Below are 22,593 nucleotides of genomic sequence, written 5' to 3' on the forward strand. Positions count from 1 at the left end.
ACAAGTGATTGCTCAGAAGCACTTCACCCCTTCCCTCCTATGTCCCTCTGCTCAGAGCTCACAAAGTAATGGTTTAGTGGTGGAAAAATGATGTCACCTTGCCTTTTCTTATTTCCAGAGCCAAATAAATGTGCTGAGGTACGGTGACCAGTGCTATTGACCCGATCAGACTGTATGGGACTTTCCAGCTGTGGGCTGTGTCACAGGTTGCTAAGTCCAAGTCCAAGTCCCAAGGAAGAGGAAATCCTCTTATGTCTATGTGGCTTCATACCTCAGTCCTCCACTGACCAGAAAAGACCAAATAAACCGAGAAACCTCTTCAAGGTTTTGAGCCACCCGTGACTGCGCAGCGGCTGGTCAGATCGCCTTTGCACGCAGCCAAGCAGGGCCAGAGGAAGGCAGCGTTCTCCGCCGCAACAGACAGGGCGCCGGAGCTCGGGAACCGGCGCTTTCGCGGGGGGGGGGGGGGTGCGGGGCAGCGGGTCCCTCGGTCGGGCTGCGATGGAGTGTGAGGTGGGGGGGTGCGGTCCGCTGCAGTACCGCTCCTCGCCGCGCACCGGCAACAGCCCCCCGCGACGGGGCCGCCCCGGCGGGGAAGGCGGGCAGGCAGCACAACGCAGCGGCGGGGCGGGGCGGGGCGCGGGGTGGGGCGGCGGCGGGGCGCTGCGCTGCGCTGCGGGCGGCGGGCGGCGGCGGGGCGGTGCGTGGTCCGCGGCGGGCGGCGGGGCGGCGCGCGCCCTCCCGCCGGTGCCGCGCGGGGCGCTAATGCCGCGCGGGGCCGGTCTCGCCGCGGGGCGGCGGGGCGCGCAGGGCGAGCGGCCATGGGGCGTGGGGTGCAGCGGGAGATGCTGCCGCCGATGCTGCCGCTGCTGGTGCTGCTGCTACTGGGCGCCGCCGCCGGTGCTGCAGGTGGGTCGCGACCGTCCGGCGCTCGGCTGTCTCCGTCTTCCGCGGGAGTGCGGGGTAGGCGCGGGGCCGCATGTACGTGAGTCCACTGGCGTCTGTGCATACGCGTGTATATACGCGTATATGCGTATGTACGCGCACACGTATGTGTGTGTACGTAGGCGTGCACATGCATAGAGTAGTATCGCATCGGCGTGTGCGCACCGCGTGTTTGTCTGGGTACGCGTTATCTGCATGCACGCACGTATGCGTGTATGTCCGCACATGCTGTGTGCGCAGGTACGCAGTGTGCGTCCGTGGAGCACTGTCAGGCGCCGGGGCTGCGCACCCCGCTCCGCCGCACACAAAGCGGGGTTCGGGGCCGCCCCTGCGCGTGGAGGCTCCGACGGGGCGGTGGAGTCGGGAGAACCGGGTCAGGGAGGGCTCCACCAGGGACTGAGGTCGGAGACCCGGGGGTGCCGCAAAGAGGCTCCCGGCCGCGGGGCGCTGTGAGGGGACTCGGAGGAAGGGCGCTGCGGGCTCCGGGGGGCGGCAGGACGGGTTTTCAAAGCCTCTTCCCGCAGCATAACCACCCGCAGCGGGGTCCCGCCGCTCCGCAGCGGAGGCGGTCGGGCATAAACAGTTTGCATAACGCTTGCGCGGCTGATCGCAAGCCGAGTGCCAGTTTTATTCTTTAAAAAGAAGAAAAAAGCCAGATGGGAAACAAACATTTGATCGGGCAAAAGATATAAATGAAACATCACAAGACAAGTGTTGCTAAAATGCTCAAGCAGGAAGCATATGATTTTCCATGGATGTTTTACAGGTGAGTCATGGTATTCACTGCATGCTCTTACTCATTTACTGAAGATCCCAGTCCAGTGGCATGTACAGTAGTATGTAGAATGGGAGTATTTAGTTGGTCATATTGATTAAGTGCCCTTTTCCAGGGCTGTGGCAGAGCAGTCGTCAGCTTGTGGCGGACAGCGTAGAAATCTTTATGCTCTCATTTGTCCTTTTACTGAATCCCTCTGGCAGCCAGCATTACACTACAAAGCTGTCACTTTTCATAACATGCGGTGCTCTGCATCTGTCATGCAACTCATTCCAATTCAAGTGAAAACAAACACCCTTTCAAAGGGGGTTTCCTCTCCCCCCTTTCCGCCCCTGGGACCCGCGTCTGTGTGCCAGCAGCACAGCTCAAATCCTGCTGAAACCAAGGTCCCTGGCCCTAAATCTGGCACCAGGTGAGGAAGGGACCCTCCATGCCTGGCCCGAAGACAACTGCAGTCAGTGACCCTGTGTGACCAGGGAGCATACCCGGAGCTGGGAGCAATTGAATCCTCTCAGCTCCCAGAGTCTTAAGTGAGAATTTGCTATCCAGGCTCAAGCAGAGCCTTGCCCTTACCCCAGGGACAGCTATGTGGACCCCTGCCACCACCACAGGCACCAGGAAACCTCCTGCTGACCAGGTCCTCCTCCACTGCCTCCCCAGGGGCTGTAATCGGTGGTGTGCACAAAAGGGCTTGGTGAACACTGTTCTGACTGAGCCCTGCTCTTTTTACCTCTTCCCAAATCTGCTCTGCAGTCCCGCAACGAAGGGAACCACAGTGAATGTTCATCTATTTGTTTGGCGGCTAACTGCGCCGTGTTACACGTAGCCAAAGAATCCAGGAAAGCAGCCAAAGACATAAATCAGGCCAACTTGTGGCAAGCCTAACTCATAATATGATAATAGCCCTTACTTACCTACCCCTCAGGAGAGCTGCGTAGGTTAGTTAATGTTTATACAGTGCTTTGAAAAGATGTTCAAAAGATGTAAGTGATACGACATTAACTTTACAGTTATAGCTGTTTACTTTTCCTGAGTAAATGTATTCTGCGCAGTTAACACAGATAATCTGACACAATCCACCGGGTCCCTGTAGGAAACGAACTTGACTGAGCATTTCTTGTTCGCTAAGAGTTTCCCAAGTCTGCTTACGAGGTGAAATCCAGAGGCTGGCTCAGGAGTGCTCTGTAGTGGGTGCATATAACAAGCAGTGGTCCACATCTGTTCTGAATAATCAGTATAGAAAACTTGTGTAGTCCTTTGCTGGTTGAAACCTTTCCTTGCCAGGGTGTTTCTTAAGGAGCAGAAGGAGTGGGGAATGCTGTCAGGCTCTGAAGGCTCAGCCTCTGCTTGTGCATAATATAGCTTAATTGCAACTACGATGCTGTAGACAAAAGCTGAATAAACCCCAAATAAAAGATTTATTGGATGCTAAACTGAAATGACCTTTGGACATAACAAAAATGCCAAAAAGCTGTAATAATTGGTGCACAAAGCTGACTGTATGTGAGTGGCCTGGTGATAAAGAAGACATTATGTACCTCAGATGGTTTGGCCTGCCCATGTCCAGCTCATCAGAGATATATTTTATGGGTTTTTTTATGTTAAACACTTACGGTTCATCAAATACAGCCTGGCCTTACTGTTACATTTATTAATAAAGAGGTGGAAAGCCCCAAATCAAACATTCCTGCACCAGGAGGGTTACATTGCAGATGGTTTCACACCAAACCCCGTGGTGATTTTATTTCCCTTTGACACTTTAACTGTGAATTTTTAAATTGACAAGGCTTCCATAAAAACTTGACGAGAGCCCACAGAGCCTCAGCTGCGAGGCAGCTTGCCAGCAGCACTTCAACCAAGGATTAGGTTTTTCCCCCCTTTGCACACATCAGTGACAGCCTTCCCAAACTTAGGCAGTGCTTCCATTCAACCCTGACCTTGTCAGCAGTTCAGGACTGAGGGGAGATTTGGGGTAGGGATGGACGGGTGAGGAAGGGGGTGAAGACTCGAGGTCATTGATGGCAGGAGATATTCCTACCACCTCTCACACCTCCAATGCCCTGTTGAGCTGGGGCACAGCAATGCTGTCCTCCACAGCAGTCCATCTCGTGCTTTTCTCTCCTTCCTCAGGACCACCTGGATCCCCTTGGAGCCCTTAGGGCAGGAGTGGCATGGCCACATTCACTGCCGCCAAAGCCTCAGCCCTGCTCTGGGTCCCTTTGGGCAGGAGGACAATGTGGAGGTACCTCTCCTGCCTGCTGCTCTTGGTAGGGATTTTCTGGAGCACAGGGAAGCCCCGAGGGGTTTTTGGTTTGCTCTGCTGTTACAGACGCACTCGACCCCGTGGAGGGGAGAGCTGAGCAGCAGTGCCGTGCTCTCCCTCAGCCCTTCTGGGCTCGGTGTGTACCAGCGATACATGGTGGCTTCCAGTGGGGTAGAGTGGGGTGCACCCGCCTCGGGAGCTGGCTTCACCTCCCTGCTCTCACCTTGCAGGTCTGGTCAGCACATCGGGAGCAGGCAGCCCCTGTGAGAAGGCCTGCAACCCCCGGATGGGCAACCTGGCGCACGGGCGGGCGCTGCAGACAGAGACAGCGTGCGGGCGCCATGCCACCGAGCCCTTCTGCGCCGTCACCGAGGACAGCCAGCGCCGCTGCCAGCGCCCCACGTGCGGCCGCTGCAGCTTGGCCCATGCCGGGCTGGCCCACCCCGCCGCCGCCATGGCTGACTCCCCGTTCCGCCTGCCCCGCACGTGGTGGCAGGCGGCCGAGAACGCCTCTCGTGAGACCATCCGGCTGGACCTGGAAACCGCCTTCTACTTCACTCACTTGATTCTGGTCTTCAAGTCGCCCAGGCCGGCCGCCATGGTGCTGGAGCGCTCCCAGGACTTCGGCAAGACGTGGAAGCCTTACAAATACTTTGCTGCTAACTGCTCGGCCACCTTCGGGCTGGAGGATGATGTGAGGCAGAGAGGAGCCATTTGCACTTCCAGATATTCCAGCCCCTTCCCCTGCACCGGAGGAGAGGTAGGTCTGCCTGGGTTGGAAGAAGAAACCCTTTTGCGCCAGCTCCCTTTCCCTGTGCAATATCTGCTCCAGCATATATGCTTCTTGTTTTACTGCACCCACAGTTCTTGTCGTTGAATTTATTTCACGAGGTGAACTAACACCATTCATTCCTAGGTGATGTAGGCACTGCTCTGTCCCTTGGTTTGCTGAGCTCATGATATCCCTCTTTTCTAGAACCTCCTCTCCCCACACCTGATGAACCCCTCCAGCACAACTACAAACAAGGCGGATGCTGCCCATCCCTTGGGAAAGCCAAAGGGAAAGTAACTCTGACAGCCTTCTCCAGATCTCACAGTCATGTGGTTTCAGGGTGATGCAAATCAGGCTGTCTCTGGCAAAAATGCATCTACATTAAAATTGTCCCCAGATTCACTTTTAATAGTGATGTCTTCACTGAGAAGCATGTAACCAGCCAAAATAGCTACTGAATACACTGAAGTATGGTTCCTATGAACTAGATTAGCCAGGTAATTAAGAAACTTATGCCTCATCTTTTTTAATGTCCTCACTTATTCTCACATAAAAAGAGCTTGAAAAAATGAAGAAAAACATCATGTTTGCTAAGAGGAAAGAAACATGACAAACCCAGATTGTTTCTGTATCAGAAACAACAGGTAGTTACTCAGGTATCTGGAGGTGCTACCAATAATACCCTGCCCTTTGGTGCCTAAGCCTGCCCCGTGGTGCTGGGCAGCCTCCCCTGGGAGCAATGGCAATGGGGGTGTCCCCTGGCGTCCCCACTGGTGCGGATGGGTCCCCAGTGACCAGCTCTGCGCTGTCAAGGCTGCTCCCTCTAGTGGCCTTATTTAATGAGCTTGCCTGGAAGTTCAATCAAACTTTAAACCTTTCTCTCACCTAAAAACATTCAGATCCGTATCTCAGAAAAATCACCTGTCCAGACCCCTTTGCAATCATTTGGGGTCACCTCTAGCCGTGTTCTGGCTAAGAAGCCACTCTGCAGAAACACTGGGAGCTCTTTTTTTCACAACACAGCATGTCTTAGCTGCATCTCAGGAGGCAGCTGATGTCCACCTCTAGGAAAAGCTGTTCCATGCTCTCATCGGCCCAAAAACAAGGATCTTCAGACCAAGGCTGTTTATTCCATTAGCCCAGCAAAGGGTTTTAATCCAATGGCTGGTGAGAGAAAGTGCTATCTTCCTCTCTTCTCCTGCCTCGCTTTGCTCATGCTCCACAACAGCTACCTTTCACAGTGAAATATATAAAGGGGCTTATAAGAAAGATGGAGACTTTTCACCAGTTCACTTGTTCTGACAGGACAAGGGGCAACAGTTTTAAACTGAAATTGATTTAGACTGTGTATAAGCAAGACATTTTTTATTATGAGGATGGTAAGACGCTGGAATAGGGTGCCCAGAGAAGCTGTGGATGCCCCACCTCTGGCAGTGTTCAAGGCCAGACTGGATGGGGCTTTGAGCAATCTGGTCTAGTGTGAGGTGTCCCTGCCCATGGCAGGGGGGTTGGAACTGGATGATCTTTGAGGTCCGTTTCACCCCAAACCATTGTGTTGTTCTGAATCTGAGCTAAATACAAAGTGGGACCTACAAAAGAAAGGATGGATGTGCCCCACTGGGAATGTTCCAGGCCCTCCGCACTTCTGCGAGCCCCTGTGTCCCACCATGTGAATCATAAGGCTATGCCAGCTTGAGAGAGAGGACAGAGACTGAACTCTATAACTCTCAGGCCAGACAGCAGGACATTTCTGGGGTACTCTGACTTCCATGCTCCTTTTTCAGCTTTCCCAGTGATTGTTCTTAGGGATGAGAAACCCAAGGCATCATCTGGGACAAGTACTTGTCTTGTTTGTGCTGGGTCCTTGTAGCTCGCAACATGATGCAGTTTCCACTGCGGTCAGCCCAGTGATGTACCTGCACACCAGGATGGGTCTGTGGAACCAAGAACCTCTGGCTGGCTCCTCTACGGGTTGGTGCAATGCATGGGGACAGTGGGATCAAGGTCTTGTGTGTAGAAACCAATGCCTATCAAGAAGAAAAGGAATTTAGTGGTGTTTGTTGCATCTGAAGTAGCACGCTGCAAAAGCAGGCTATTTACTGAGCTTGCTCCTATGGGACCTCTTCTTTTGGCATCACTTTAGTCTGTGTTATTGCAGAGGCTATAAAAGTCAAGCTCATTTAATTATTCCAGGTTTTAAACAAATGTTGAGTCCAAGGGGCCTGAGCTTAGATTTTATTTATATGGCACACTTCAGTTCCCTGCACTTAAACACCACTTTTAACCTGCAAAGTAATAACAGCAGCTCTCTGGTGACCAGATGGCAAGCCTGCATGCTTAGCAAATATCACATTTAATTTATTACAGTGTGCTACATTCCAGCAATTACTTGTAACTGCCAATAGCAACATGTATCTCACCTAAAGAAACACCAGTGTTTTGTGTTCTGTTTGGAGTTATGTTGTCCTTTACTCCTACTTCTGGTAGCACCTAATTTGAGACATATGGAAACAGTAATTTCACTTGAAACAGTGGTTTCAAATATGCAGTCATCTGAAGTGTCCAAGTCTGAAGGGTATTATTTAATTGCAGCCCAGTTGCCGCAGTTTTCTTTATGGCACAAGCATGAATTCTGTGAGCGCTACTGGATTTCTTTTTTAACTTTCTGGAATTTTTTAACTGTGATGTAACAACCATAACCTGTGACCCAAACTGTGTACCGCACCACCCATACACCACCTTTTTCCCACTTCAGACATTCCAGTGCCACATGTGTATTTCCAGGCACAGAATCAGGGCTTGCAGGAGTTTGCAGGACAGTGGGGTTTCTGCATGCTGCTGGCAGCTCGGTCACTGCTGCCCCAGGAGAGGCCTCAGGAGGTGGCTGCTCACTCCAAACAGCACCAGAGCTTGGCACAGACCTGTGGATGGTCAGGCTGGTTTTTTTCTGACTTTAGTCCCTGCAAAGAGCAGGCAGTGCTGATCCACCTGCATGCCTGTCAATAGTTTGTGCCTGCAAGCCCTATCTCGAGGCAGCAGCATGCAGAAGTTCATAGGACTCAGCACTTAACAGCCTTTTTTTAATCAATTGCCTGTACTAATTTGGAGCAAAGATGTATCTGCTTCAGTTTGTGTTGAAAAGAAAGATCAAGCTTTTTGCATTTCTTTGCCCTCATCATCATGAGTCATTCCTTATATGCCTAGTTCAACTCTTAGGGCAAAAATCCCCCCTCAACACAACTTGCTGTGACGTTGACCTTAAGGAGAATTATGATAGTGGAGGAAGTAAGTTACCAAGCCTCTTGGTTAATTTCAAAGACCCAGAGCTCAAAGCTGGCAGAGAGACCAGAGATGCTGAAACAGCTCTGGGAGACGCCTTTTATCTTTCTTCTGTAGCAGAATGACTCTAGGCTTCCCTTTGTGGTGCTGGGACCATGATGGTAGACAGCTCTCACTGTCCGACACCGGGGGTCAGGCTGCCCCCCACAGTGGGGCCCACTCAGTACAGGCGAAAGAGAAGTGGGAAGGAGAAGGAAACCTACAACCAACCCAGGTTTCCAGCAAGCTTCAAGCATCTGCCAGCTTGAGGGATCGGATTTGCCACACTGTGAAGGAGATAAGAAACTCATTCCCTGTTGGGATAGTTTCAGATCAGCTGCATGCAAAGGGGTCACTAAAGACTTTCCCCATGCTTAATTTAGTGAATTACTTGTTTCACAGCAGCAGTTTGTTTAGCATAGGCAGAAACCTCTAAATGGTGGCCTTATATCATCAGTTTTTTAAGGGAAAATCTAAGGCCAAGTTTTAGCCTGGATCATACGGATGTGCTACAAATCCAGAATATTTCCACTGTTTTCCAGGGTGTAACCCTTCAGCCATGTTATTGGAAGGGAAATTAGAAGTGGATTTCTGATTTAAGTAAACAAGATGCAGGAATAAACTCAGCTTCATGCTCAGATAGGAATGCCAATTTTATTAGTACATGTAAAAGACCATCTTCCCTCCCTTAATTCAGATCACATTAATATTTCTTCTTTTATACTCTTAATCTGTAAATTATCCTTAGCTAGAGATCACTTTTAAGGGCTCATTGACAAGGGGCCCTTAGCAGATGTTAATTCTTTAACTGTGAGGGAGAGTGACTGTCCACTCTGCAATGCAATTATCTCATTCACTTTACATTCCCATCTGTGGTCAATTCAGATTAGCTCGCCTGAGTGTCCCCATTTAGACAAGCTCCAGGATAAAAGGATTTACTGAAGCAGAGTCTCCTTGACAAGATTTTAGCAAATTAGTGACTTATTTGAGTGTTCATCTATTCAGAATACTGCTAATAAATCACATGGAGACCTCAGCTATTGTTGCTGTTTGCTATTAATAGGAGAGGCATATTTGTAGCTTGACTATATTCCAGCAACAAATTCTAATGTGCTTTTAACTTTTGAAACATTACATAGTTCTGTTATACTGTGGGGTGTGAGCATTTTATTGATCTCATGTGCCTTCCGTAGCAGAACAGCCTGCAAATGCTTTGCCTTGCATTGTTACTGCATGCAGCCTGCCTCTGTTCCTTAAGGATTTGGACAACCATCTGACTGGTTCTGTCTGAAATTAGCTGTGTAGAGGAGAAGTAAATTGTGTCCTGATATTCACAAGTTTGGCCCTGATAGACAATGGGGAATTGTACTCAGTGACACAAATGGGTTAAAAATGCTCAGTGATTTTTATTTTGCAGCTCTAATTTGGGGTTGTAGCAACACTCTTTTGCAGCCTAGAAGCTTTTGCCTTTTTTTTTTTTCTTTTTTTTTTTTTTTTTGCCAGTCTTTTAGGCCTGAATAAGCTTGGGTTTTAACCTTATCATTGCTGTCCTTGACTGAAACCACATCTTCATTGCTCTGAGATCCCCCAAGGATCTTGTGGGTCACAGGAGATTCGAGTTCAGTCACTTGCAGGACTTGGGACTCCACAAAACGACTGGGCAAATATGCAAGAATAACCTCAAAACAGCCTGGAACATCAGCTCATTAGAGGGCCACAAATGGCTTCTTTAACTGTCCTGTGCCACTGATGTCTGCACAGAGAGAAAACAAAGGGCCAAACTGATGAGAAGGAAAGAGGGATTCTGGCTGGTGTTCAGCAGTGCTTAGGACATGTGAGGACATAGCTATGGAAGCCTGTTTTCAAGTCCCATCTCTACATTCTGTAGACGTGCATTTTGTAGGGAAAAAAACCCTCTTTAAGACCATCTTCCTGACTATTCGGTCTGCAAATTGTCAGGCTCAGTACAGAAATGCCACATGCAAACGGGAGTCTGTTCAACTAGGGGCCAGGGGTGATGGGGGTGGTGGCCAGATCCAGCCCATCACTTTGCAATTATATGAGTGAATTTAGCAAGACATGGGAGCCATTATTCATAAGGACAATAATAATAATTTCTAGGGGAAGAGTAATGAGATGAAGTAAATGAAGTCAGGCCAGAACCAATAACGTGATGTAGAATTTAGACATCCCAGGTTGCTGGAGCTTGCCATTCAGTGCAGGGTGGCTGGGGAGGCCTTGTGAGAGCAGGATGTGTGCCCGCTGGCCAGGGCAGCACAGGGGTTGCTGCTAACAGCAGCAACATACCAGTGGGACATCATCTCCCCACCAGCCACCTTGCTGACGGCTGTGGCAAGGAGCATCTCTTGGCTTGATCTCCAAGCTTTCCCTCCAGGCAGGGAAGTCTATCTTCTCAAGCTTTGTGCAGGGTTTCCACTGGCTTTAATGTAGTGGAGTGGTGGCAAGCTGGTCCCTTTAAATAATGAGGCAGCAAAAAGAGGATGCAGGGAAAAAGGGGGTGCCCAAGCTTAGTTTATTCACATGTCTGGGAGGACAGGAGACAAGGGCAGTTCTGGGCACATGGGCAGACAAACCTTTGGTCCCTGGGGAATTTTACCATGAAAGCTACTTTCCCTCTACAGTTCTGTCATCATCAGGGCTGGAAGTCTACAAGGCCAGGCTGCATGGGGCTTTGAGCAGCCTGGTCTAGTGGAAGGTGTCCCTGTCTGTGGCAGGGGGGTTGGAACTGGATAAGCTTTACGGTCCCTTCCAACTTACTATTCTATGATTGTATGATTCTGTGATGACACAACTGCTGTTTTCTGGGCACTGGCACCTGCATTTTAAGTTTTCTGTATGTGTAGTACCAGGGATGATACTGCCAGATCTTGGGGCCAGGTTGTGATAAATGCCTCTCCATCTGCTGTGAACAGTCCTGAGGAGTGACATATCCCTTTGCCAAGCCTTCCAGGTGCTCAGCATCTCTGGAGGACCAGGGCATGTGAGAAGCAAGATGTTTCTCCAACCTGTCCGGTGATCCTTGGCATGATTCCCCCAATTGCAGCTAACCCACAGGAAGGTCTCATCGTCTCCTTTTCTCCCTGGCTTTCCCAGTGCTTTTGGCACTTGGTGGTTGGCCCTCTGCTTGACTAGCTCTCGAAATGTAGCTGCCTCTGGGATGGAGTATAGCCAGTGTTTAACAGTGCATAGCAGCAGTCCTCTATTTAGAACAGTAAGTTTCTAACAGCTGTGGATGAGGACTTCTGGATCAGCCCCTATTTATGCCTAAAACAAATTATTCTTCAAAGGCAGCTTGACCATTCTCTGAAAGGGGGTATATTGTAGGCTGCCAACAGCAGGAGGGAATGGGTCCCAGGACTTCAGGAGACCCTTTCCAAACTCCTTATGTAGGAAGTGAAGAGCACTGTATCCACATGAAACAAGAGGAACTTGAGTAGGCAGAATTTAATTCTCTGAATTGGCACCTGGCCTTGTAAGCAGGACTGTTGCTTCCCTTGAGAAGTGTCACAGGATTTTAGCGGTGCATCCCGAACCTCTATTCAGCATCCTACTGCTTCATTTCACAGTTCATTTTTGCCATGAAGAGAGGAGTGGCTCACTTATTCAGCTCCCAGTTTGCTGGCTGGGAAGTGGGGCTGCCATGTTTCTCTTTGGGATTCTTGGATACAACCAGTGACATGGGAAGTCTGTAACCTAAAGGAGTGAATTGACGCTTCTCTAAAGTTTTGGAACAAAAGTTCATGGGGATTTAATCTGAGATTAATCACCATGCACAGTGGGTGTTGGCATGAGATATCCAGTCTACCAATGTTCAAAATCCTACACAAAATGGTGAAGTCTTCAAATTCTCCCTGGGCAACATTTCCAGGAGGAAAAGAAATTAATGTCCAAAAGCAAGCTCACTAGACACACATACCATGGCTCTCTATCACCAGCCTCTCCACAGCATTCCTCATTGCTGTGATCAAAATCTATATCCATGGATTGAAAGGGGGTACTGTTTCTCATGACCTTTTTGGCCATGCATATTTGCATGTAATTCAGACAGGTGTTCTTTTTCCTAAAATTAGGTGTAGCTCATCATAACGCGGTTTAAGCAGCCACTTCTATCGACACAAAGCCTTTTCTTACAGGCAAGAGCAATTGAGAAGTATTCATGAAATAGGATTACTCTTAGGCTGAAAGAATTCCCCTTGATCCTTAGTACTGTTGCAGTTGCTGAAACACTAACCTGCTGCCTTGCAGGCTTTTGCAGTATGTGTCATGCTCAGGTGTGTCATGCTCAGAAACTGTGACAGGGGTTATTCTGCAGCTGTGGGGAGTGAGCCAGCTTTTCTCACAGCGCTGCTTACAAACAAGCAAGTCTTGTTCTCTGTCTGCCTCTTTGGAGGTACCTCTGGATTTTCTTGGTCTTCTATCCACACAACAGGTACTGCCAGCAGGCCAAGGCTGCGAACATAAATCTTTGAGGGGGATAGGGAAAGGAGGGGAATTGCCAGAGGGAAGAGTATTTAAATACCATCTTTCTTGCTGATCGGTCAAGGGACTTCTTCATATCATCAGCTGAAATATGCTGGATCATTTTCCTGTTCAGGATAGTGCAACCTTGGAAACGGTGATTCTGAAGATGAGTAAAAAGCAGTAATTATTTTCCTTGATAGTTCATAGCCAATGATATGCGTCTGGAGGGGTCTGTGAGCCAAGAAACTGAGTGTTTCATTCTGTTTGATGAGTGAAAGTAGTGATTAGGCAAAATAAAGCCTTTGGAATAAACTGGCGATTCTTGGAGAAGCACTGTCAACTGGAAGTGAAAAAATCCAAATGTTTTGAGCTGAAGAGAGATTTTCCTAGTAAGACCATCACTTCTGTGATCATTGTCTGCATGAAGAGGGGCATGACCTAGCAGTGTTTCATTTTCATCTAATGGAATTGTGCAGTGGGATGTTGAAGGGAAGCTGAGAGGATGGCTCTTGTCTGATTGATTATTGCCAGAAATGTCCAGGATCCTGGAGAAATCCTGAGGCTCTTGCCTAGCTCTCCTCATGCCTTTTCTAGCCCCTCACCACAGCCGGCTGCTGTGTGTGAGTAGGAGCTTTTCCCATACAGCTTCTCAATTTTGAGAATGGCAGAAGAATGCCTGGAGTTTCCCAAAAGATAAAAGTTGCCTTGTATAAGTTAATTTGCCAAGGCCCCTGCAAGGGCTAGTTACTTGAAATAGCTGGATTTTTCTTCTGAAGTCTTTTTAAGATTACATAACTTTTGGATGTTGAGACAAGGGATTATTTGCCTTGTTTCATGTTCTGTAGAGATTGCAGAAGGGCTGTAGGCACTGGCCAAATGCTGTCCTTTGCCAAAATATATGAAGCAGCTGTAACAGCTGCAGGAGTGCCATTTCTCCAGCATCTCAAGGAGCTCCGGCGCTGCTGGTGGTGGTACACAGTGGGTTTCTGTCACTGTTGCTTGGGGTTGTGGACAGTTGCTTCACACTGTGGCCCAACAGACAGGCTTGCTGTGATCTTAATGTCTCTGATGGTCACCTCTGCAGACACAAGGCAGGTTTCCCAATTTCTGTTGCTGTTTTATCTCATCCAGATAATGCTGATGTGTGCACCATCAATGTGCGTATGGAGGGGATGGTCAGACCTCTCTGCAAGAAAAAGAGAGGCTCTTCTTCCCTGCAGTCCGCTTGGTCTGAGAGGCAGAAAAGCGAAGAAGTACATTAGAGGAGCCTGCAGGTGATACCTGCCCTAAGCAGTCTCAGCGCCAAGGTTCCTCTGCACCACTGAAGGGTGACCAAGCAGGGGGCTGCAAAGGAGGTGTGAGGACACCCTCTTTGAAGTGGGAGCACCTGGCTGGCACTGGATTTCTGCAGCTAAACTTACACCAGCGCCATCTGCAAGTGAAAAAAAGGAACGTCTAATAAGGCATTTGCAGTGATGATGATTTTAATGTTCCTTGTGCAGTTTCTTGGGTGGAAGTTGAACACAGGCACTGTGGCACATTGACATTATAGACAGCCCCAGTGGGCATACACGTTGCATCATCACTATTAGCAATATTTCAATTATTCATGTCTACAAATCAGTCTTATTGCCTCCTGTGAGCTTTCCATAATGTTTATCAAGAGAAATTAGTACTTTTATCTTTTACATCTGCTGAGAAGGAAAGGTTAATTGGCCCAGTAACATTTACCAGCTAAACTTTTCTGAACAAAACCAGCCAAGGCTGACAGCAGTTTCCATCCTTGGGTAGTCCCTATGGGAGTGGGCCCGAGTGACTGGGTGTGCTGGGCTGGCTGTGGAGGGAGGCACAGCCACACAGGGGGGGGATGTGGCAGAGGCACACATTGGGCTGGCAGAGGTTTACCAGGCAGACAGTATAGCAGAGAAATCTCAGCATGTGCTGTGGCTGTGAACATCTGCAAGCAACAGACAGGTCCTGTGGGCACGAGCAGATGTAAGGTGATGCTGGGCACACAGACAGAAATTCCAGAGCTGGGAGGTGGGACACAAGGGCTTCTCTTCACCTTAGTGCCAGCTCCAGGCAGACAGTGCCTAACATCCTCTGCTTGCCAGGCTCAAGGGGAATTTTTCAGGAGGCAATGGATGAGGTCCTGGCGCTGGCAGAGCTCCAGCACCACCTTTACTGCTTACATTTTCAGAGCATTGTCCAGGCACTAAAAAACAGGTAGCTCCCAGTGGCATGGAGATTCAACAGAGCACCATAATACAGGCCAACTAGCTGCATTTATTTAGTGCCTGCATACTAAGAGACACTACAGACGCCTAATGCAAACCTCAACTTTTCTGTTAAACACTTACCTAGACATCACGTGCCCTTTTGTAAGGTTGCTTTTGCTGTCTCTATTTGGAGAAGACAGAAAACATTACATAATTTTTTAGTCTTATTATTTTTTCCTGTATTCCTGTAACATAGATTAAAAAAATAAAACCAGCAGCAAAAATCAAATAAAGCAATACTGAATTTACCAAATCCCCAGCAGCCAAATGGATGAATCACTAATAGGGATAGGTGTTGCATTTTCATGCATCCAGGTTGGATGATGCAGGGTAGAGTCCATCAGTCTCTTCTGGAAAGAATCCGCAGGTCACTTCTTGCAGTGTTACCACATTGGTTTTCATTTACAAGCAAATAAAAAAGTGCTTATATTTTTAATATTTGTTTATTGTTTTCTCTTCCATATTCCCATTTGTTGGCTTGTTCCCATGTGTATATGCTTCTTGAGTCTCCCATTCATTTATTCCCTCTGTAATTTACTAGTGTTGTCACTTTGTGAACCATCTCCTCATGCTTTTCGGGCTCAGCAGGAGAAGCTCTGGCTGAGGCCAGGCTCCCATTTGGAGGTTGGAGTATGGCATCTCCAGCTGGACACAGGTACTGAGAAGGGGCACATGTGCAGGGGCTGTCGGTTCCTGTCCATGGCCTCTGCAGTTGTGCCTATTTCTGAAGGTCTGTGTGGAAGAAGCTTTTTGTGGATCATTCATGTCTCTTCAATGTTATGGGCATTTTGGTACCAAAGGGGTCCATTTTATCTCTGTGGACACTTACACTTGAAAAAGGTCCAGGCTGCAGCAGGTGGAGGCTGCACTGATCTGAGGTGCACCCATGACTCATTGGGAGGGTTTTGTTGGTGGCAAGTGTTTCATTGGTTTTGTTGACTTCCTCAGGCAAATTTGACTTCAGAGCCTATTTTGTTGCTGTCAGCATCCTTCATTAGCATTTTCCATCTCACTGTGGAGATACAGATATAGATACAGATATAAAGATGTCCTTTCATTGCCTCTCACATGTAAACATGCTGGGGTACTTCTTCCAAGGGGACTTTTATGTATTTATAAATTGAGGTCACTGTGGTGCAAGTGGTTACTTGAGTGCAGCATGCTCGCAGCTGCCGCTTTATTTATACACAGGGCTACATTACTGCATCTGCCGAAGGGCAAGTAGCTGAGGCTTCTCGTGCCACTCAGACAAAAAGCATGTGAAGTGATCAACAGAGCAAGAGCTGCTTGTGACAGCCTTTAAGGAAGCTGAAACGTTGTGGAAATTTATTAGAGGGTGCCTATGTGTCCAAACTGCAGCCAGCTAGAGCAGCCTGGCTGAAGAGCAGGATGTTTTCACTCTAGATATGGGCACAGTGCTGCAGGGCAGCTTCCCCGCTGTATAAACACGAAGGGCTTTGGGAAGCTGTTGGGAAGAGGAAATGATGGCTGTAGATTGGGCACATCACCACTATGTGTGATGTGCATCTCAGAGCAGCTGGGGAGCACTGGCTCAACAGAATTGATCAGAAGAGTCAGCTGCCTGCAGCCGGGCAGTAGGACCAAAGTCTTTCAAGCAACACCAGAGAGATGATGAACTTACAAAACCCCATCATCAGATGTTTATGCATGTCAGCAACACGTTCTTTTCAAATCCTTCCAACATGCTTCCCCTGCACTGTTTAAACAATATTCTGGTTGAGGAGGCCTTTGACTGGTAGCTGGGGGATACCAGCAGAACCATAGATGTGAAAACCTGGTCAGGTTTGCTGTGCAAACCATGGCTCATTCATAGACAAGATGCTGCAGCCCTGGTCCTGTCCTGTTGGTGGGAGAATTGCACAGAAAAGTCCAAAGAGAGACAAAGCAGGAAATCTGGCACCCCGACATGAGTGTATGTGGGGCTGGGTGCAGGGCAGCATGGGGATGCAGACCCATAGCAGCTGCATGAGGGCGGTGTGGCCCCAGCATTGTGCTGACTCCCAAGATGGCTGGGATAAATCAGCAAAGTTGACAACTGAACAGGGAAGTCCTGGTGGGAAAGACATCCTTGACATTATTATGAAGTCTCTGGAGGCTCCAGCTCAACCTGCTGGGGCAGAGCAGAGAATTGCTATTTGTATGGTGTCCCATATGCTATGATGACTGGTTTGTATTTTATTAAATCAGAGCTGCCAGCGTCTGGGGTGGAAGCATCAGGATGTTTACTGTCTTGGCAGCACTGAGACCAAGCTCACCCCGTTATGTTGTACTACTGCAGGGTGCAGCATGGCCCTGAATCTGGGGCTGCCAGGCACAGCTGGAAAGGAGAGCTGAGAGCCTACAGCCCCAGGGAATTACAGTTAGGGCTTATGTTTAGCATCACTGTTTTCAAGTAACCATAAAAAGAAACGTTTGTAACATTTTGGGGCCTGAGCAGGAATACTGGCTCCATTGAAATCAGCAGCATAACTCCCCCTGAATTCCTCACAGACAAGATTTAACTCTCTTAGCATGAAGGAGCTCAGGGTTATTGATTTTCTCACTGTGATTGTCTTTGCTAGAACTGCAAGCACCAGTCACATGCATTAAACAGGGATAGATAAACAAGAAAAACTGAAAATGATGAAAGTCTGCAGCTGCATCCAGCATAAAGCATTCCCATTAATGTATCTCCTTCACTGCTCTCATCTAAATCAGGACAAAGAACTCTCTGAGATGCAATTTATCTAATAACAAGAAACCCAAAATACTAGTTTTTACTGAAAAGTCTCAGCCTGGCATTTTCCATCATCTCCATTAAAGGGAAATCAATGTCTCCAGTTTGGATGTTTCCCAAGGAATTTTCTTTCCATATCTGAAAGCATCTTGTGTTCACAAAGCCACCAATGAGTAAATGTGACAGAATGACACTGATTTAAATTTGGTAAATAACATGTCCTGGGGAGAGATGCGGGACCTAATAGTTGGGCTTGTTTGGATTTCTGTTCATATCTGCTTGATACTTTTATTTTAAGGAAGCAGAATGGTTTTGTACTTTCCTGAAGGAGAGGGGAAAAAAAAACCTCAACTTTTGAAATGTATTAATACCCCTCATTACGCTCAACACTTCTGCACAAGGGGCGTACTGCTCACCAGCCTTGTCCTCTGACCACCTCTCCTGGTTAACCTTCTCCCTTATCTACATCTTTCTGGCAAAAGATGCTCAAATGCCTTCGGAAGGGAGCATTTGCAGGATGCAGCATGGGGCTTGCAGCACAATGTGCTTGACAGTGCACAGTGCCCAGCACCAGCATGCCTGAGCCCCGCTGTCACTGGCGCTTGGTCGCATCTGTGCTTGGCAAGCTGACGGGACACGCAAAAGCATGCTGCCACCATTCAGCTCCAAAACGAGCTCTAAATCTCCTTCCAGGCTGGGACAAAGCTTCCTCCAGCTGGATCTTGGCAGCTCTGGAAGAAAACCAGGTCCCAGCCAAGAGCAATGCCAGCAGTGATGGGGCTGGCGGCGGTGGCAGCTGGCAGGCAAAGCCCACAGGCAGGCGAGCTGGTAGTGCTAGGGTTATTGTTTCCAGGATCCCTGAATCCTAGTGAAATAAAAGGGCAGCCTTCATCAGCTGAAGCATATCAGCCACATCCTTGTGAGAAGCAGATCTGGGGAGAGGAGGCTTTGATCCCCATAAGCAGTGCTGGCAGGCTCACATGCTGCCTCTTGCTGGGCACTCCACAGCACCTCCTGGCAGAGAAGGACGGCCACCCTTTGCTACCGCACACCGCCTTGCTGTCTGTGGGAAACGGGCTGGCTCTTCAGGTGGCATGGGTGGCTCTCAGCAGGGCAGTTTGAAGAGTTTTTAAGCTGCTGCTGGGAGCTGTGCACTGAGCTTTCAGGCTGCATCCCACCCTCACTCACTGAGTGACTGGCTGAATGTGGCTCTAAATCTCGTAGCTCATGAAGCCTTCAGTGGCTGTTCAGTAAAGGGCTGTTTAACTATTTAGAAAGTGTCACTCTAAGTTGAATGTCCTGTTAACTAATACAAGTGTCATAAATGTGTCGGTTTATGCCAGCAGTGGTTATATGAAATATAAGCTGTTTCTGACATCTCACTGTAGGCAGCTAGACCAACAACTTTCAAATAAACCTCTTCAATAATATTGGTTATTTTTATCTAGTGCTCTCAATTTTCATCTTGACCCAATATTTACCTATACAATCAGACCAAAGTTAAAATAAAGACTGACTGATAAGTATTTGTTTAATTTTAAGAAGCCCCCCGCTTTTCTTTCCTTCTTATCTCAGTTTTCTGACTATTGGCTTGCTGTCACTAATTGAATTGCCACACCTAATCACTTTTCCACTAGGAAGCAGCCTGGGACTGATAGGAGTCAAATATTTGGAGGTCTGGGCTTTATCTGTTGAAACTACACCCATCCTGGGGGAGGGAAGCTTAGTGAAGATAACCTGAGCCTCCACCTGAGCATCACCTGAAGGACTGCTGGTCCCTGCGCTGGGCCATGGCATGTACCAGTGGCACTAACCTCTGCTTTAAGTTAATGGTGAAACATCACTCTGTGATATTTCTCTGTGATACTCTGTTAATATCACCTGTAGAGTACAGACTTCATGTGTAAAGGGATATAGAGTGACACAGGGGGGTCATTTTGCCCACAGCAGGGTGGAGATGGATTTGCTGCTCCTGCTTCTTGCAGAGGCAGAAGAGCAAATGAGAACCTGGTGCATGCCCCCAGGGGATGCTCCCATTGCCATTCCACCCCCTTGGATCACGGTGGGGCTGGCTGACATTCTCCTTTCTGCTTCTCTTGCTGCATTTCTCTGCACAGGTGATATATCGAGCCCTGTCACCACCATATGCTGTGGAGGACCCGTACAGCGCAGAAGCCCAGGCACAGCTGAAGATCACCAACCTGCGGGTGCAGCTGCTGGAGCGGCAGGGCTGCCCCTGCCTCCTGCCCGGCCCGGCACCCCGGGTCCCACAGCCCTCCCCGGCCCTGCACTACGCCATCTATGACTTCATCGTGAAGGGCAGCTGCTTCTGCAATGGCCATGCTGACCACTGCGTCCCTGTCGCTGGGTTCAAGCCCATCAAGGCAGCTGGTGTTTTCCAAGTGGTATGTACCTGTGCACAACAATGTCTGCACTGCAGGAAAGCAGGGTCTTAAAAATAGTGGGGACAGTATAGAGTATGATATAGGTCCAAGTATGCATTATTTGACATGTGAGGCCCTGAATTCAAACTCACTGAACAAATGCGGTCTTTACAAAGGAAGTGGTCTCCATGTCAGACTGAAGCACTGGGCTTCCTTTGTGCCTTGGTGTGAGGTCCACCAGGAGCCTTATCCTTCAAGAGTGCTCCACAGTAATTTGCAATAACACAATAGGTAAAATATTATAAATGTAGGGCATTTTGATGATTAAGAAGGAGGTGAGCTTCTCTGAAGGCACTGCACGTCTTGTGTCCATATCCTCAGATACTGGATTGGGTCCTGAAGCAAAAGGCCAGAGAGCTGGGCTTTGGCTCTCACTCCCAGGCTTTTCTGTTGGACTTTGCAGTACCTATCTCCAGATAAAAGCCCTGTGCTCCATTTTTGAGGGGACTCCCATCACAGAAGCTCTGAGCTCAAATCCCTTGGGACCCACCAACACCTAAACCCCAGTCCTCCTATGTCCTAAAAAAGTGAGGGCCATTAATCCCTTGGGGAGGTGATGGGCACAGCAGCAGCTGACACGTTGGATGCCTGCAGCATGGCATGCCTGCTCCCTGCCAGTCTGGGACACAAAATGCCCCCAACACATCTTGTCCTTTCTGGCCATCTTGGCTGGCTCTGAAAGTCCTGGCTTTTCTGGCAAAGGAGCAGAGGGAAAGCCAGGGCAGTCAAACATACTGTGCTGAATAATGTTAGAAAGGAAAAGATCATAAAAAACCCATAAGGCAGTTATTTGAGGTAAGGAGGTCTGGCATCCATCCAGCTCTTCAGGGAACTGTTATTTTGCTTAAATTATGGTCTCAGGCATGAAGCAGACAGCATGTTTCCCTTCTAATAGGGCTAGTCTTGCAACATCTTGAAAATACACCAATTTGAAAGCATGCAGTGCTATGATTGATAAGGTTGTTTCAAGGAGCACTGTTCTGCTTTCCACAAATGTTCCCTGAGTGCAAGCCTTTGAAAGGAGCTGTTTGCTCAGGATTATTTCAGTGGGATACAATTGCATGGGAGCATGCCCCAGAGAGTTGTAACAGAGCCCACAGCCAAACACGCTTCCAGTATGGCTATAGCCTATGGAAACCATAGCGCACAGGTAACAGGCAGGGCTGTGGGAAGGAGTCAAGTGCCAAAATCATACTGAAAACCAAAGCAAGAAGTAGTAACAAGCCGCTGTGCCGGCCCCTGAGGGACTGAAGTTCAACTCCGGTTATAAACACATATGTGGCAGGAATCCCAAAGGTGACGTTTCTGCAGTGAAGCTGACTCATTTAACTGTGCCTTACAGCTTATTCCACGTCCCATAAGGGCTGTGCCGGTGTAGGAATGACATAGCCCCAGGGTTTGCAGGAAGGGTGAGGGAGTGGTAAGATGTTTCATCTCCCAGTACCACTTTTTCCATCATAGGACTGAGGGAGCTGGAACTCAGCCTGGTCTGTGCCAGGCTCCTGCCTGATGCAAGGCTGCTGTGATTCAGGGACTGCAGTAACACCCCACTTGTGTACACTAGTAGGGGTTTGCTAGTGCATTGCTTGAAGATGAGAAGAGAGGATTATTTCCAAGATGAAAGCAATACACGTGTGTGTGTGTGAGCAGAAAAGGGATGAAAGATTGTGGGGTCTGTGGCTGCTTAACTGGAAAAGTCAGAGAAACTTCTGAAAAGAGAGCGGGCTTTCAGAAAAGGAGCCCTTTTTGTACTTGGCAGTAAAAAGTCACCTAGAAGATACTTCTGAAGAATTACAGTCAGTCATTCAAGTGTGAGATGGGGACTTCAGTCTTGCCTTTATATAACTGTATCCATATGGGGTTTTAGCAGAACCTTCTCTTTAAAACCAAGGAAAACAAAAGCTGGGAAGCACATTACCATTTCACAATATGATTATAAAATCTGGCTGTTTCTATGCTTGTTTAGACCTGAGCACACTTGAAGAATACTCCTTGATTAAGAATGTTAACATCAAAATTTAAGCAAGTTTAAGATACTTAAAAGAACAAATCAAAACAAAACAAAAAAAAACCAAAAAACAACCCTAAACAAACCCTTTTCCAAAAACTAAGTTTTCTTAACCCCCTATTTGGTCTCAGCCCACAGACAAAATCATAACTTCAGGCTTAGTTTTAGTCTCTCCTTGGCCAGTGGAAGACCCAGACATGTTTCTCTTTGTGGCAGTCACTGTGTGGGTACCACAGAGCAAAGCTTGCCAGCAATTCCCCTGCTCGCCCTTTCTCCTGAAGGAGAAAGTAATTTATGTAGGAAAGCTCTGGGTTCTGATTTTAGCATCAGAAATGCCATGTCAGCCTTTAGGTGAACTCTGAATATACAGGTGTAGCTCCTATGTCTCCATGAGCTTCAGGGCAAGACTACAGAGAAGACCTGACTATCTTCCAGCAATGGGAAGGGCTGCTCCTTGTGGGTACTGTGGTCCCATGTTACACACTGATATGGGACAGCTATCAGGATGATACAGATACACTTCCTTCTCTTCCCTGCTTCTCCCAGATTTGTTCAAAAGATCACTACCCT

General features: G+C 48.4%; 1 protein-coding gene across 2 annotated transcripts in view; it reads left to right on the forward strand.

Moving 5' to 3' along the window:
- The first annotated feature begins 757 nt into the window (after positions 1-757).
- NTN4 (netrin 4) overlaps positions 758-22,593 on the forward strand; it is a 47,523-nt gene continuing 25,687 nt past the window's right edge. Inside the window, exons 1-3 of one of the 2 annotated variants that reach the window (XM_061351247.1) lie at positions 758-963; positions 4,214-4,743; positions 19,689-19,976. In XM_061351247.1, coding sequence (XP_061207231.1) covers positions 822-963; positions 4,214-4,743; positions 19,689-19,976 — 960 coding nt within the window. In that variant the 5' untranslated portion in view covers positions 758-821. The remainder of the gene's footprint in view (positions 964-4,213; positions 4,744-19,688; positions 19,977-22,593) is intronic. The other variant, XM_061351248.1, reaches the window with a different exon arrangement.

The sequence above is a fragment of the Neopsephotus bourkii genome, unplaced genomic scaffold, assembly GCF_033783945.1.
Source record: "Neopsephotus bourkii isolate Nb327-2 ecotype Australia unplaced genomic scaffold, CSIRO-AGI_Nbou_v1 NB_567, whole genome shotgun sequence".
NCBI classification, from domain to species: domain Eukaryota; kingdom Metazoa; phylum Chordata; class Aves; order Psittaciformes; family Psittacidae; genus Neopsephotus; species Neopsephotus bourkii.